Source organism: Macrotis lagotis, chromosome 6 (assembly GCF_037893015.1).
Source record: "Macrotis lagotis isolate mMagLag1 chromosome 6, bilby.v1.9.chrom.fasta, whole genome shotgun sequence".
Classification (NCBI taxonomy): Eukaryota; Metazoa; Chordata; class Mammalia; order Peramelemorphia; family Peramelidae; genus Macrotis; species Macrotis lagotis.
In genome coordinates, this window is record NC_133663.1 from 84,900,328 (window position 1) to 84,918,316 (window position 17,989).

General features: G+C 35.0%; 1 protein-coding gene across 6 annotated transcripts in view; it reads right to left on the bottom strand.

The window, feature by feature from the left end:
• The window catches only part of PARD3B (par-3 family cell polarity regulator beta), a 1,291,415-nt gene that overhangs the window by 557,520 nt on the left and 715,906 nt on the right, over nucleotides 1-17,989 (bottom strand). For all 6 annotated transcript variants that reach the window (XM_074191565.1, XM_074191567.1, XM_074191566.1 and 3 more), the window contains 2 exons: nucleotides 9,390-9,529; nucleotides 7,275-7,403 (listed from right to left, as the gene is read on the bottom strand). In XM_074191565.1, the coding sequence (XP_074047666.1) occupies nucleotides 7,275-7,403; nucleotides 9,390-9,529 (269 nt within the window). The remainder of the gene's footprint in view (nucleotides 1-7,274; nucleotides 7,404-9,389; nucleotides 9,530-17,989) is intronic.

A 17,989-nucleotide genomic window follows, 5' to 3' on the forward strand; every position in this document is an offset into this window, starting at 1 on the left:
ACTGTCCTCCATGCTTGGGAGACATTCACTCCTCTTCTACTTCTCACAGAAGCCTCAGTTTTCTTCAAATCCATGCTCAAGTGCCTACTAGAAGATGATTCTGACTGCCTCAATTACTATTGCTCTCCTCCCAAAAATTACTTTGCATGCATTTAAAATTCTATTTTCTATGTCCATGTTATTTCTCATCAGTAAAATGTAAACTCCTTAAGGGTAGGGAGGGAATTTCTTCAATGCCAAGAATAGTGACTATACATCAAGTCAAGTCAGGTCAATTCAACAAACAATTATTAAACTCTTATAAGAGAAGTGGTGAATGTAAACACAAGTAAAAAGAAATGTAAGGGGCAGCTAGGTGGCACAGTAGATAGAGCATGGGCCCTGGAGTCAGGAGTACCTGAGTTCAAATCTGGCCTCAGACACTTAATAATCACCTAGCTGTGTGGCCTCAGGCAAGCCACTTAACCCCATTGCCTAGCAAAAACTAAAAAACAAAAAATGTAGTCCTTTTTCTCAAGGAATTTCCATTCCAGTAGAGGAAGAAAATGAATGAAAGGGTGATAGGGAAATAAGGTACAATCATAGTGGCATGGTAGTGAAGTCAAGCGGAGTGGTCAGGAAGGAAGATATGTAGGAAATACCTCATAAATGCTTTGAATGAATAAGTTAAAAAATAAAGATCTTTGATGATTAGGACAATGAGCTAAAAGTTTTAGTTTCTCAATGATTCTATTTGGCAAATTAACAAAAAGCCAATATAATATTTAGCAGATCATTTATTTTATGTTTGCTTCTCCCCCCCCCCCCCTTCAAAACTAAATAGTTAAGCATTAGCACCTACAGTTGTTTTTGCTATCCAGGAATGAGTTCTTTCCTAAATGCTTTGAAATTCTTGACCTAGTCAATATTCTCGTGGATTATTTACAAAGATGACACATTTAAAGTTAAATATTTTCGGAAGTTACCTTATATGAATTCATTCAAGGATTATTACATAAGAAACATTCATCTTTTGGAAGTGGTAAGGGGAAAAGAGAGCCAAGGAGTATTTGAGGAGGCAAAAGGAGAGGACTATAGGAAAAGTGCCTCCAGTCAAATCTTTAGAGTCTTCCACTGAGTTTCCCTTTGGCATGTGTGCAAATCTACAATCTACAGGCCTGCATATGGCAAATTTTGAGCACAATCAAATTGAGTGTGGAAATTTCAAAGCACAATTGAGTTGTGCCTTCAAAAAGTCAAGTACAATTGAGTTTGCCTAAATAAATCAGGTGTAATTGAGTTGTGTAACTCAATTGTGCTCAGCATTGGCCCCTTGCCAAAAATGGGGGCAACTGGCCAAAAGAGGCACAACTCAATTGTGCCTGAAATTTTAACAGAATATTTTCCACATCAAAGTTGAAATGTGCACAGGAAAACAAAACAGTAATTTAAAAACTTGGTCCTAGACTTTGAATTCAACTAGAGTTACAATAGCTACCCCATTCCACCCACCATTCCTATGCCTCGTCTAATAAATCTGGCATTGTTTAGAGCATCATTTCTGTTTTATGAAGTTACTAGTGACAGAACTCAAAAATTTTAAATTTCTTCAAACCTAAGAAATCTTTAGATGTAGATAGTACATAGCCATTTTTTTGCCATCAATTTTATATTGTCTTACAAGAGTTTGGGAAATTTAGAAGAATGAGCAGAACTTAGAATTAGAGACCTAGATTCAAATCTTGCTATGTCATTTATTAGCTGCATGACCAGTGACCTTGCTTAAGTCTCCTCAGGTTGTCCAGCAGGCAACTGGGGCAAATAACAAATATACTATTGACCTCAGAGAGTTAAATATAGGAAATGCTTTGCAATTTAAGATATTATTGCTATTATTAGTATATATACAATATTTGACTCACCCATTTAAATATTTTCACAGTTATCACCTTAACATTCTTTAAGTTGATACATATATCACTGCCATTTTGAACTTCTTTGATCAGGTGTAATTGTTACCAGATATCTATATCTCCATAGGGAGTCCTGTATTAAAATCACAAAGCCCAAAAGGACTTTAGAGAGCAGATGGTCCAATTCATTTTTTCTGAGTAGGAATCTGAGGCCCAGAGAAGTTAATAGCTTTTAAATAGCAAACAGGGAGTCAAACCCAGGTCTATGGACTCTAAATTCAGTGTTCTTACTATGATCATGGAGGGATGAGGGAGCAACTGGAGTTTGAGTGGGATGATGGTGGAAGGGAAGAAGATGATATGACATGGTAAGATTCATGAGCAACAATAGCTCAACAATATGCTGAACTATTAAAATGTCAAAGTTTTTGCAAGGCACAGAAAACCAAATCCCTATATGTTTTCTCCCTGACATTACCATGCTAATACTAAGGAGATTCTAGGTAAGTGCCTTCCAGAATTCAAGGCAATCTGTGTCACATTCTATGGGATCCCCTAAAGGGCCATGTTGGATATGAGCAATACTGAGGGTACCTAAGAGCAGCAAAGCAATTGTTTCATCTCAGTTCTTTCTCTTCACTATTAAATTCTTAAATTTCTTTTAAAAGAACTTTCATATCCCACCTCACATACACATATATATACATATTCACCTTTCTAAGTATATTATGTGCCAATCACTGTGCTAAAAGTTGAAGAAATAAATTAAGGAAAAAAAAAAGAGAGCTGTGGCTTTCAAAAAACTCACACTCTAAGGGGCGGCTAGGTGGCACAGTAGATAGAGCATGGGCCCTGGAGTCAGGAGTACCTGAGTTCAAATATGGCCTCAGACACTTAATAATTACCTAGCTGTGTGGCCTTGGGCAAGCCACTTAACCCCATTGCCTTGCAAAAAAAAAAAAAAACCCTAAAAAAACTCACACTCTAATTTAGGACAACAACACAAATAAGAAAGCTCAACTAGATGACTAAAAGAAAGCCTTGAAAGTGCCAGTGAAGCCAGCAGATCCAGAGGTCTGTGTTGGATATTGGAGATTCAGATGTCAGTGTCCTGGAGTCTAGATAGTGCATTCAGAGGGAAGATGGTAAGACTGGAAGAACCTTAGGATATAGTGGCAGAGGATATGATAAGGGATGGTAGTCCTCTATCTCATTCAGTGAATTTTAATTGGTGATATTCATCCAGGTTGCAGTAGCAGTGATGTGACTCTTCCCATCTACCTTCTACTCCCAAGAGACCCACTCAGTCAAGGTGGATGGAAGGGAAAGGACGATGTTGCTTGTTCAGTCATTGGCACCTGGGAGGCTCAAGAGAAGAAAGGAAAGGAAACTGTCAAGTGTGTACCATGTACAACGTCCTGTGTTAGGTACTAGTTTAGCAAGAGGTAACAGATATGGAAGGAGAATTGGAAAGTAAGAATGAGGGTAGCTGAATGATCTGTAATTTCTTCATTTTTAAAAACTTCCTCCACTGATACAGACTGCAATTTTTCTGTGACTTGGGGAATTGCTTGAGGTACAGTAAACTTAAGTGACTTGTCCAGACTGACCTATGATTACTTCTGTTTATACATGTCTTTTGTGTATTTTGGGGAAAAGGAGCTGAACTTTTTAATAATAAACAATGTACTTAACTCTTCTTGGAGAGCTAGAACTTCTTATAGAAGAAACCTTAAAAGACTAAGAAAAGGTGACCATGAATATTTTGACAGTTTATTGACTCATAAAAAAATTGTATTATTTGTATACTTGGTCCTAGTTGGAGAAAAAATTTCCAAAACTTTCCCTGATTTTCTCTCATCCAACACCAAGCAGAAAATAGTCTCCATCTCCATCTTGAATAATCCCTGGGTAAGCACAACTCAGAGGTAAATGACTAGTTATATATGAATAACTAGGAGAAACAAAATAATATATTAGATAAAGAAGGTTCATCTAAATTACCATGCCTAATTCTGCCATGATTTATGACTTAAAAAGGTTTTTGCTACCATGATGGCTTCCAGAACTCTGCTAACTCTGCTAATAGACTGGGTGAAAAAGAAAACTCTTGAGCTAACTAAGATTTGTGAGAGCAGTCTTCTGGCCCAAGAAATCATGGCTGCTGCATCTGAATTCACAAAGCACTCTTCTTGTTAAGGAAGCCACCACCTGTGCATTTTTTTTTTCAAAGTAAAAGCAATCTTCCTAAGTGAAGGTCAAATCAGCATGACAAATATGGCACCTCTTGGATCTCTATCATGCCAGGCAGGAGCAACTTGCTCACTTGAAATATAGTTAATCCATCTTGCAGAGGCCAGAATTTAATAGCAGGCAAGCATGGCAGGGAGAAATTATAAATACATTTTAAATTTTTACGGCTCGTTTTACCCACCAGGGGTTGCTGTGATTTTTAGGATAATTTTAAATGAGACAGCAGGTTAGAAAATGAAACATTAGCACAGAGGGGTTAACAAAGGAATGACAGAGAATCCCTCTCTACCCACTAAGAGGAAGCAACATTTACATGGAAGCACATTTATGCACTAATGTGTGCACATATACCCCTTAATAATTTGAGAAATCATTTTCCCCCCTCTTTTAACATCTCAAAAATTCCATGTGCTTTAGCCCTTAGATTTAAAGAGAAAATGTTTTTAAAAATAAAGGTAGGAAAGAAATCAAGAAACTATAAAAGGGGGTAAAGTTAAAAGGAGGATGAAGGAGAGAAATTGATGTGTACCATCAGAAAGGAGTGAAAAAAATTACAGATATCAAAGGAAAAAAAGAACTAGACATATCCTTTGCAGACCAGACTACACCTGACCACTGATAAAGTAGTAGAGAGGTTTTCCTTTAAAGTATAGAAAGCAGACACATCATTTCCACCTTACAATTCGATTACTGATACTGTTCTCCTGTTGCCCACTACCCAAATGCTTTCTCTGAGCATGAGCCACTATATACTAGTCAGATGAAAGGATCTTTAGATTCAAGGCAAGTCACTTTGGGTAAAAGGGTTATTTGGGAACAGCTAACCTTTTAATTCCTCTTAGGTGTTTTATCAAGCAATCTTTCTCTAATCAAAGTGGGGCTAGTTAAATTTGGTGTGTGGTCCTCAACTGATTGGTTGAGTCAGTAAAGAGGGGAGAATCAAAGCAGGAAATGTACTAGCTCAGCACACTTCAGTTAGATCCCGAGTCAGGAAAATGTCCAGGAAATGGAGGCTAACGGCTGGGGAACGATGGAAGGTCACATCAGAGACACAGACCTACATTGTAACTTCCTGAATGACTGCTGACAACATACTCCTTTGGTCACCAATGCTAAGATTTTACAAGATGTTAGCAATAATAAGGAAGTAAAAGATATCTAAATGTCAGAAAATCTACAACATGTGGATTACAGATGAGAACATGGCACTTTAGGGCAAAGATAACAAAACCAAAAACCAAAATAAACCTCCTTTACAAAAGGCAATACCTCAGAGCAGGAAAACAATAAACACAATTTATTTTCTTCAAAAGAGATAGGACAAGACAAAAGGAGGAAGTGATGTCTTTCCTTCATCCTGCCAGACTCTCACTGAAAAGTCAAGTGTATACATCAATCATGATAAAAGAGGAGACCAAAATGAAATCTTTTTTCTTCTTTCTAAAGGATGCACAAAGATGTATCACATAGCACCCTATTCATTATTACACTCTTTCAAACAAAATTGTGTACGTTTACCACAACAAAGTGTATTTTCTTCTCAGAGGCATGCAAACATGATCTCTATTCAAAATAATATTATAGTTCTCATATATTAGCACTTAGAAAAAATACTGTAGTGTAGAAAGAATAATGACATTCCATATTTTTCACAGACAAGGGTTCTGAGTTCACATTATCAAATGTTTGCAAAAATCAGTCCTTGACTTTGTTATGGTTACAAAGAATGTTTATCACAATATATGTTAAATAATTATTGCTTTTCTGAATAGCTAGAAATCAAATCTATTTACTTTCGAGTAAAATGATGAAGAATAGTAACTGTAAATTCCTCAGTATTTTATGGGAAACTACAAAAATGGGGTAGAAATGTCTTTAACCAGTTTCATATTTGCATAATTAATTTTATATATTCCTAGGTGAGCTAAGCCTATGATGTTACTTCAGAGAAATAAAATTACGTCAAAATTCAAATAATGGGTAAAGTTTTATATATATATATATATATATATGTTTATATGCATACTTATAATGCACACACACACACACACACACACACACACACACACACACACATATATATATATATATATATATATATATATGTCAATCATAGCATCATGAGGTCATAAGGAATCTTACTGGCAATCTCCCTCTCAACCTTTCTACAATACATTTGTTTGATGACAATGCCATCCCAGTTTGAACATTTTTCTGATGTGAGTGGCATAATATTGTTGAATGTTCCATTTTTTAGAAAGTTTTCAAAGAGAGTCAAAATCTGATGACTTTTAAATTCTACCTAATAGTCTATCTCTAGCATCTGGAACAGTTAAAATGAGGTCATTTTCCTTTTACAAATGGCAAGTTTTCAAATATTAAAAATCAATTATTAAGACTCATTCTTTTTTATGAGCTGGACACCTTCAGTATTATCATATGACAGTTTTCAGAAAACTATTTCATTATCATAGCAGTGTTAGTCTAGATATTCTCTAGTTTACCAAAAATCCTTATAAAGTTCAGTGAGTCAATGTAGACTTAGAAGAGATAATTTACTTTCACCCTCGATATAAACACCATACTTTTATTTATGTAAATAAAGTCTGTTTAGTTCTTAATACTTGCCTCTCATACTTTGGCTCAAAATAAGTTCAAGGCTTCTCATATATAGATATAGATATAGATATAGATTAGATATAGATATAGATATAGATATATGTATATATATATATATATATATACACACACACACACACAATTGATTATTTGAACCTTGAGGTAGAATTTTATCTTTAGCACTGCTAAATTTCAGATTACCCATTCCTTGAGACTAGTGAAGTCTTTTAATTTCATCCAATGTATTAGTATCTATTAGTTCTCCCACATTTGAAGCATGTGAAAATTTGGTCAGCAGGCTTCTTTATTTTATTTTTCAAATCTCTGATAAATCTCATTATAAGCTCAGAGACAAAGCTCTGTGACTAGTGCCCTTCACCACTGACTTCCTCTCTAAATCGTCATGATAGAAAACCTTATGATCTTTTCTTTATTTCTCAATCAGTGGGAATTCAATGAAACTTTTCAGATCTTTTCATGTGCTACAGTAGACTGGACTATGAATATTACCAGTTCTCGGGGCAGGAAGCTTTCTTCTTGACGAGCAACCACAAGAGATGCAGTCTCTCCTTGTTTAGTGCTCCTCAGCATGGCTACAAGTTCTTCCTGTGTCCGACCAGTAATGTCTCTGCCATTCACCTAATGAATAAAAGCAGATAGATCAGAAGCAGCTATTAAAATACCTGCCACCTCCTAGATTAGGAGGAATTTAACTTTTTGTCTGTGATATGACTCTCTCTCTGGAAGTATGATGAAACCTAAGGACCTCTTTCCAGAATAATGAGTTGAAATACATAAAATAGAACATGAGATATCAAAGGAAATTAATCATATCAAAGTACAATTATTAAATTTTTTAAAAGTTCACAGATATAGGCCAAGAAACCTTTTCCAAAAAGTACCCTCACTCCATTCCTCTTCCATTTCTTGATACTCTTTGTGAAAAAAAAGGAGAAAAACACTGGGATATATTGAGTTTACTAGGAAAGACAAATATAAAAAAAAGGTATCAGCTAGAAACAGATTTTGAGAATGCTCACAAGATGACCATGCAGGGTTATAAGATATGTCAAATTATCAAAGTATGGTCCTCTAATAAGTAGGAAGCAAATTCCAAATGTCTTTCCTGGCATTTTCTTATGCAGTTTTGGCAATAAGCAGCCAATAAGCACAGTGAATAGAGCAATGGCCTTGAAGTCAGGAGGAGAGGAATTTGAGTCTGGCCTTAGACCCTTGACACTAACTAGCTATGTGACTCTGGGCAAGTCACTTAACTGCCTGCCCCTCCATCTTCAGTTCTGATTCATATCTGATCATTGGACTCAAATGGCTCTGGAGGAGAAAGTGAGACTGGTGACTTAGAACAGCATCCCCTCAATCAAATCCTATTCACTTGCTTGTAATGACATCATCTCCCCTGATTTCATTGTTTTCTTTGAGAATGAAGGACAAACATTATCATTAAAAATAAATAGCAGGGGCAGCTAGGTGGCATAGTGGATAAAGCAGGTTCAAATCCAGTCTCAGACACTTAATAATTACCTAGCGGTGTGGCCCTGGGCAAGCCACTTAACCCCATTTGCCTTGCAAAAAAAAAAGAATAGTAAATCATCTCTAGAATGCATTTGTTCTATAAGCCAGTCACTCTAGTCAGGTGCTATTGTTTCATAAAATCTTAATTGTTTCTCTTAGGTGGAGGACATTCTTACCTCCTCAATCTTTCATTCACTTTGATTGTAATTCTGGGCATTACAATTATTTATGCATGTGACTCTACTAGGTTGTAAGTTATTTGAGAACAAAAATGGAGTAATTTCTAACCTCTGTACCCTTAGCACCTAGCACAGTGCTCTGCATATGGAAAAGGCTTCACAAATGCTTGCTTAACTGAGCTTATACATTTCACTGAATAGATTTTATTAAGGGGTTTTCAGTTTAGAGTCGGTTAACTACCATTTGCTAATGGAGAAGATAATGTGGCTCCTACCTTAGGCTTGCTGTGAAATCTCTCATCTGCATTGTTATTATAGAGGAGGTTGCAGGAATAACTTTAATTTACCAGAGTTGGCTAGTTTTCAGCAGAGAGATTTTCTTTCTTAAAATGTATAATGACCAACCACAGGTTTGGAAAGAGTTTGGCTGAATGCAGTGATTTTTGTCTATAATCTGCAGTGCTATTCCATTTCCAATCTAGCCTGGGTGAGCACAGATCATACTAAGGGGATATGACTCAGTTTCAGTCTATTCCTACTTGAGGAAAAGTCAATGATTCTTGAGCTAGGGATTTTAGATTATATTACTTTAAAGTTTGTGATATAATTCGATGCATCCTAGAGTGAACCTGCACCCCTGGTGTGGCCTCATTTTGACCTCTCCTAGTTTTAAATTGACAGTAATGAGACAGAAGAACATTGGAGAAGAAAAAATATTCCAGGACTATTTATGTCATATGGTTTGCCCTTCAAAACTGGAATGAGCAGTAGTTTCTTATTAAATTTTTCAAATTGTTTTTGTTTTGCTTTGTTTTCAAATTTTATCTTTGCATTTCTACTACTGGAAATTATTTTTCAAAGCCAAAAGACAAATAATTCATTTCACTGAGGGGAGTGAAGTCCTTGTTCTAACCTCCAAAATTCTGTCTCCTGATTGCAGGCGGCCATCTTTTATTGCTGCTCCTTTAGGTAAAATATTTTTCACAAAAATTGGACCAGGACCATGTATTGAAGAATCCCTGGTAACCACAGTGAAGCCAAGTCCTTCAGGACCTAAAGCAATAATATCAGAAAACAACAATAAAAATCATGAGCTTGTACACAGGCACTGAAATTAGACTTAAATTAAGTGCTATCAAACATCATTAATTCAAATAAACAAAGGAAAGTTCAGCTTAAAAATTCTCAAATGTGACTCCTCAACAGTATGTCCAAAACAGAATTCATTCCTCACCTACAAACTAATTTACATATTTATATACATTAACAAAATATAGACATTTGTATTTGTGCAGATTTGTCTATATACATGCATGTATACACACAGGTGTTTTTATACATATATATGTAAATTGTTGAAGGCATCATTATTCTTCCAATCATTCATGTTTCAAGCTCAATATGATCATTAATTCTTTACTCTTACTTGCTCTACATCTCTGATCCACTTTCAAGTCTTGTAATTCCTATTTCCATGGACAGTTGTCCCCTGTGTTCTATTCTTTTCAGTCAAATAATCTACACAGTAGTGTAGGGTCTTACAACCTTTCTTCTGTACTATTGCAATAGCCTCCTCCTTGCTACATCTTCCACTTCTATAGCTTTGTGTTATTTCAATCAAGTGCCTGCTATGTTTCAGGCCCTTGTATTTGAGGAAACAAGAATAACCAAAAGAGCCCCTACTATAATGAGCTTATAATCTAATGGAGGAGGCAAAATGCAAACAGATATTTTCAAAGGAAACTATGTATAGGATAAATAGGAAATATTTAAAACAGGGAAATCTATGGAATTAAAAGGAGTCTAGAAGGACTTCCTGTAGAAGGTGGGATTTTAGATGGAACTTAAAGGAAGCCAGGAAGGTAAATAGTCCAAGCAGAAGAGGGAGAGCATTCCAGGTATAGGGGACCATTTACAGAAGAGGTGAGGAGCAGAGATATGGAGTGTCTTGTTTGTGGAAGAGCCAAAAAGGAGAATAGGGTGTAAGAAGACTGGAAAAGTAAGAGGGAACTAGATTATGATGACTTTTGAATGCTATAGAGAGCCTTTTTAATTTGTTCCCAGAGGCAATAGGGAGTCGCTTACATATATTGAATAGTGGAGGTAACACGGTCAGACTCATGCTTTAGAAAAATGACATTATAGATGAATGGAGGATAAATTGGAGTGAGGACAGTCTTGAAGCTAGCACAACATGAGCAGCTATTGCAATAGTTCAGGCAGGAAGAGATCAGTAACTGTATTAGACTGGAGGTAGTGTCAGAGGAAGAAAGGGGGTGTATCAGAGATGTTACAAAAGTAAAATGAAAAGGACTTTGCAAAAGCTTGGATATGGGGGGATGAGAAAAAGTAAGGAGTCCAGAATAATTCCTAGGATATAAGCCAAAGGGAAATGGTACTGCTCTCCACAGAAATAGGGAAGGTAGGAAGGCTGGAGGGTTTAGGCAGAAATAGAATAAGTTATGTATTGGTTATATTAAGTTTATGATTCTGTGGACCAATCTAGAAGTCTGAAAGGCAGTTGGAGATGTAACCCTTAGAAGTCAGCAGAGAGACTAGGGTAGGAAAAGTAGATTTGAGAATTAGCAGCAGAGAGATGGTAATTAAATTCACTGGAACTAATGAGATCACCAAGTGAAGCAATAAATGAAGTGAGGAGAAGAGGGCCCAGAACAGAACCTTTAGGAACATTTATATTTATAGGGCAAGACCTGGAGAAGAATCCAGAAAAAATATATATAGAATAGCAAGAGTGTTGTTCAAAAATTGAGAAGATTAGCAAGGAGGAGAATTATCAACAGTGTCAAAAGCTACAGAAAGGTCAATGAGAATGAGGACTAAGAAAAGAATATTGGATTTGGCAACTAAAAAAAATCAGTAACTTTGGAGAGAGCAGTTTTGGTGGAAAGTTAAGGTTAGCAGTTAGACTGTAAGGTTTTAAGAGCAGGGAAGAGGAGTCAAATTGGAAGCACCTGAAGAAGATGCCTTTTTTGAGGAGTTAGAAGGCAAGACAGAAAGAGAATAGAAGGATGGCAGGATTAGGTAAAGGTTGTTTGCAGGATGGGGAAGACAAGGAAATGTTTTATAGGCTCTTCCTTCTCATCTCTATCTCTTGAAATTCATGACTGCCACTGAGAGTTTAAATACTACACCTAGTCTGTCCTGATCTCTGGCTCTCTCTCCAAGCTGCTCATGTTTCTTTCCCAAAACTTCCCTATACTTCTTGTTTATATACTCTATATACAATTAAATATGCACTTGTCATCTCTCCATTCAAATGTCAGCTCGTTGATGGCAGAACTGCTACTTTTGTCTTCATATCTCCAATGTTTAAAACAATGTCTAACTGAGTAGATATTTGTAGATTGATTTTCAAAATAAATGCAAGTTTCATTACTTTCAGAAAATTGAAGAGACCAACATAATAAAACTGCACGAGAATGATAACTGAACTTAAGCAGTTATCTTTTTTTAGCAACTATTGATGCAAAAATTTTATTTAAAAAAAATTATTTATTTATTTTGAATTTTACAATTTTTCCCCCTAATCTTACTCCCCCCCCAAGAAGGCATCTGTTAGTCTTTACATTGTTTCCATGATGCACATTAATCTAAGTTGAATATGATGAAAGAGAAATCATATCCTTAAGGAAAAAAATAAAATATAAGAGATAGCAAAATTACATAATAAGATAACAGGTTTTTTTAAATGAAAAGTAACAGTCTTTGGTCTTTGCTTAAACTCCACAATTCTTTCTCTGGATACAGATGGTATTCTCCATTGCAGACAGCCCAAAATTGCATCTGATTGTTGCACTAATGGAATGAGCAAGTTCATTAAGGTTGATCCTAAACCCCAAGTTGCTGTTAGGGTGTACAATGTTCTTCTGATTCTGCTCATCTCACTCAGCATCAGTTCATGCAAATCCCTCCAGGCTTCCCTGAATTCCTGTCCCTCCTGGTTTCTAATAGAACAATGGTGTTCCATGACATACATATACCACAGTTTGTTAAGCCATTCCCCAAATGGAGGACATTTACTTGATTTCCAAATCTTTGCCACCACACACAGGGCTGCTATGAAAATTTTTGTGCAAGTGATGTTTTTACCCTTTTTCATCATCTCTTTAGGGTATAGACCCAGTAGTGGTATTGCTAGATGCACATTTTTGTTGTCCTTTGGACATATTTCCAGACTGCTCTCCAGAAAGGTTGGATGAGTTCATAGCTCCACCAACAATGTATTAGTGTTCCAGATTTCCCACATCCTTCCAACATTGATCATTATCCTTTCTGGTCATATTGGCCAGTCTGAGAGGTGTTGAGGTGATACCTCAGAGATACTAAACAGTTATCTCAATGATGAGTCTAAAGTCTGATTTTGCAGTCTCACAGAGTTTTGATATAATGAGAGTCACTAGGACCCTGCTAGCCAAACTTCAAAAGGAATAATTTGTATAAGAAAGTCAATCCATTCATTTATTTAAATGAGAAATACAACTATAAGTTCTACTGGAAAAGTTGAGTCTATGTCTCCTCTTCCCAGGAAGGGAACTACCTTGCTAAATTAAAATGAGTTAAGATAACTTGGTGAACCTGCTGAATCAAATTTAAGGAAATAGCAGTATTTTGAAAGCTAATTTTGCCAAACTAGAGTTCCCCAAATGACATTCATTTTCTCTTCTCTCCTCCCTCTCCTTATCTGCCAACCCTTCCTGATAATAGTCTCCTTTCACTTTCCTATCTCTTGGTCTGTCCCCCTCCCTTCTCTTCTCTCTCTTAATTATAATCAAATATTTACACCAGTCAGTTTGTTAGGGCTTCTTCTGTACAATATGATACTGAAGATAGTCTGATATAATTCTCTTTCCTAAGGTTTTGAATTTTTGAATTTTGGTAAGGTTTTTGAATTTTACACTTCCCCCCCATCCTCCCTTTCATTTCCCCTCCTCCTCACTCCGCCCCAAAGAAGGCAATCTGATAATCTTTACATTATAATTATCTTTCTACATCACTATGAGGTTTTTTTTTGAGTATTACTGTGGTGGAAAGATTGTTGGCTACATAGTCAATCAGATCTGAATCTTAATATTGGTTTGGATATTTATTCGGTATATGTCTACCAGAAACCCACTTCATTGTTCTGAGCCTCAATTTCCCCATCCTTAAAACTAGCATAATAATTACCTGTTAAGTTTTACCTTACTGAGGTATAAGTGAAGCTTTCATAAACATTATAATCCTATGCTAATGAGAGCAATTATTATTAGATTCAATGAGGTCTTAGGTCTCTTCTATTTTCTTTGTTTTAACATATCTTTTTCTTCTTCCTTCTTAGAAAGTCTAATGTTTATGTCATTTCCATAGTACCCAGCTGGTCTCCGTGCTTATGTTAATTTCCATTAGAGACAATCATTTCCTGCTTGGCTTGGAGTTACATTTTCTCCTTTCTAGTGCCCATTCTGGGATCCATCTTATTTGGCCTATAATAGTCATTGTTCACCTCCCACCACTAGAATTAGGCTAATGAAGTGTGGTCTGGTAGAGGGAACTGTAAGATTTATAATTAGCATATCGATTGTTTACATGAAATGAGTGTTTCTGAAGTACTTTTGAATGATTTGAAGAGTTTATTTCCTTAAGTAGTTCAAACATTTTCCCAGAAATTTTATTTACACTATTAATTTGCATGGCAAACTCTTTATGCATATTGGAAAGGTAAATTTCAGGCTTGTTCTTGTTTGAATCATCACAAATTCCAGATTTAGCAGATTCTCAATTAATATGATTTGACCATCTATATCAACAATATATTTCTGCTCACTTGTCTAACTCAACAAATATTTTGGAGTTATGATGATCAAGCCATAGAAATGGCAAAGAGGCAGCTAACACTAATTAGGGTTTTCAGGAATTAAAGTATTGGAAGTAATTTCTTTACAAAATAAAGCCCTGATCATGTGGTGGTTCTTAATACAAAATCGATAGACTCGGTTACAACAAAAGTTTTAATAGCAAATATTTCTTCTGAATACCAAATTCTTCTGGGGGTGAAATAGGTTTATTAAGGAGCAGGAACTTGATAGAAAAGGCTAGCTAGGGGAATATACTGAATATTTCTGAGTAGTTCATCTACTATAGTTTTTATTTATCCTATTTGTCTTCTCTCTTCTTTCACTCCTATTTAACTTATTTTCTTCCATATAATAAAACAGAAACAAGAAACCTGGGTTTATTTATGTCTTGACTTTGATCCTTCATGTGTCAGACATAGTAGTGAAATATGAACACAGGTTTGCTATCTATAAAATAGAAATCATAATAATAATAATAATAACTAATTCACAATAACATAAGAAGAGTTTTAAACCATGTAAATATATGAGTTAATATTATTCCAGGTCTGTGACACAAGTAAAATACAGCATGTTTCCCAGTATAAAGAAGAAACTAATGAAGATCTATCACTAATCTGTTACTTATAGTCCTAGATTTTTCTTGAGCACTGAAGACTTATTAAATATCTTGTCCAGGGTCAAATAGCCTCTATGAGTCAGTGTTGAAAGTCATTATTAATATTATGGCATATTATATAATTATTGAAAGAATTACAGTGAGACTACACATATGACCTGAGAAAAAGGATATGCTATTTCCATAAAGTACAGGATAACCAATGAAAAGCATATATGTTCCCTTCGTTAGTATCCTTAGATCAACAGATAGAAATCAAAAGTTCCTAGTTTATTAGATGACCCCTTTGTGGTAGCTTTATGAGACAATAATGGGGAATAAGAAATAATAAGTTTATACATAAGTAAATAAAAACAAATGTATAAATAAGATATAAAATAAATGTAAAATGATTTCAGGGGCATCTGAGAGATATAATTATAACTAAGGGCATGAAGATAGGTTGATACTATGAAGGAAGCATTTAAGCCAAGTCCTGAGTACAAATATGACCTAAAAAATTTACTAGCTATGTGATCCTGAGCAAATAACTTAATTTCATATACCTTAGTTTCCTCATCTTTAAATGAATTGGAAAAGGAAATAGCAAATCATTTTATTATCTTTGCTAAGAAAATTCCCAATGAGGTCATGAAGAGATGGACATAATTAAAAATAACTGAAATTTAAGTCAAGTGCCCCTTTTAGGGAGCTAGGAATTTGAAGAGATGGAAATGAAGAGGGAAAACATTCCAGACAAGGAGGTAGGAAAAAGAGGCTTTACTCAGAGAGCAGCAGGAATACCAGTCCGCATGGAGTATAATAAGGTAGGGAAGATATGTAATAAGCAGGAGCTGATGAAGATGGTTTTACATATGAAGTGAATAATAAAGGAAATAAGAGAGTCACAGAAGTTGGCTGAATATGGGAGTGTCTATAGTCCAAGCAGTATTTTAAGATCATCATTTGGCACCTATATGTGAAGGAAGGACTGGATTAATGTTTGCCATAGAAATATCTGAGATGAGTTAAGAATTGGAGTAGTGGTATCAAATTCAATTAGAAACAGGGGCCACTAACCCATATATATAAGGATCTCTGTGGGCTGCATATTGACTTAGAAAATCACATTAATGTCAACTATATTTTACTATATTTTTATTATGTTAAACATTTCACAATTACATTTTAATCTAATTTGGACAAGAGGGATGTTGCGGGTCACATGCAAACTTGATAATTTGAATTAGAAAATGGAGATTTAAAAAAAAATTTTTAAAGATTTTATTTTGAGTTTTACAATTTTTCCCCTAATCTTACTTCCATCCACACACCCAAAGAAGGCAATTTGCCAGTATTTACACTGTTTCCATGGTATACATTGATCCAAATTGAATGTGATGAGAGAGAAATCATACCCTTAAGAAGAAACATAAAGTATAAGAGATAGCAAGATCAGACAATAAGATATTAGTTTTTTTTTCCTAAATTAAAGGTAATAGTCCTTGGTCTTTGTTCAAACTCCACAGTTCTTTCTTTGGATACAGATGGTATTCTCCATCACAGACAGCCCCAAATTGTCCTTGATTGTTGCACTGATGGAATGAGCAAGTCCAAGGTTGATCCTCACCCCCATGTTGCTGTTAGGGTATACAATGTTCTTCTGATTCTGCTCATCTCACTCAGCATCAGTTAATGCAAATCCCTCCAGGCTTCCCTGAATTCCTGTCCCTCTTGGTTTCTAATAGAACAATGGTGTTCCATGACATACATATACCACAGTTTGTTAAGCCATTCCCCTAATGGAGGACATTTACTTTTTACAATTAATTATACTAACAGGTTTACTAATATTGAACCAACTCTGCATTCCTGGAATAAATCTACTTGGTCATAATAAATTATCCTAGTGATAACTTGTAATTGTTAGGCTAAGATTTTATTTAAGATTTTTGCATTTATATTCATTAGGGAGATAGGTCTATAATTTTCTTTCTCTGTTTTCACTCTTCCTGGTTTAGGTATCAGCACCATATTGGTGTCATAGAAAGAGTTAGACAGAGTTCCATCTCCACCTATTTTTCCAAAGAATTCATATAGAATTGGAACCAATTGTTCTTTAAATGTTTTGTAGAATTCACTTGTGAATCCATCAGGCCCTGGAGATTTTTTCTTAGGGAGTTCAATGATGGCTTGCTGAATTTCTTTTTCTGATATAGGGTTGTTTAAATATTACATCTCCTCTTCATTTAGCCTGGGCAACTTATATTTTTGTAAATATTCACCCATTTCACTTAGATTGTCAAATTTATTGGCATAGAGTTGAGCAAAATAATTCTGAATTATTACTTTAATTTCCTCTTCATTGGTGGTGAGTTCACTTTTTCATTTATGATACTAGCAATTTGGTCTTCTTTTTTTAAAATCAAATTGACCAGAGGTTTATCAATTTTATTGGTTTTTTCATAAAACCAACTCTTGGTTTTATTTATTAATTCAATAATTTTTTTGTTTTTTATTTTATTAATTTCTCTTTTAATTTTTGGAATTACTAATTTGGTATTTAATTGGGGGTTTTAATTTATTCTTTCTCTAATTTTTTTAGTTGTGTATTTAGTTCCTTGATTTCCTCTTTTTCTAATTTATTCATGTAAGCTTTAAAGATATAATATATCCCCTGACAGCCAGTTTGAGTGAATCCCATAAGTTTTGTTATGTTATTTCATTACTGCCATTATCTAAGATAAAAAAATTAACTCTTTCTATCATTTGCTGTTTGATCCACTTATTCCTTAAAATGAGTCTATTCAGTTTCCAATTAATTTTGGTTCTTTATCTCCCTGGCCCAATATTTCAGATGATTTTTATTGCATTATGATCTGAGAAAGATGTATTCACTATTTCTGCCTTTCTGCAATTGATTATTAGTTTTTTATGCCCTAGTACATGGTCAATTTTTGTGTGCCATGTACTGTAGAAAAAAAGGTATATTCCTTTCTATCCCCATTCAACTTCCTCCATAAATCTATCACATCTAGATTTTCTAACATTTACCTCCTT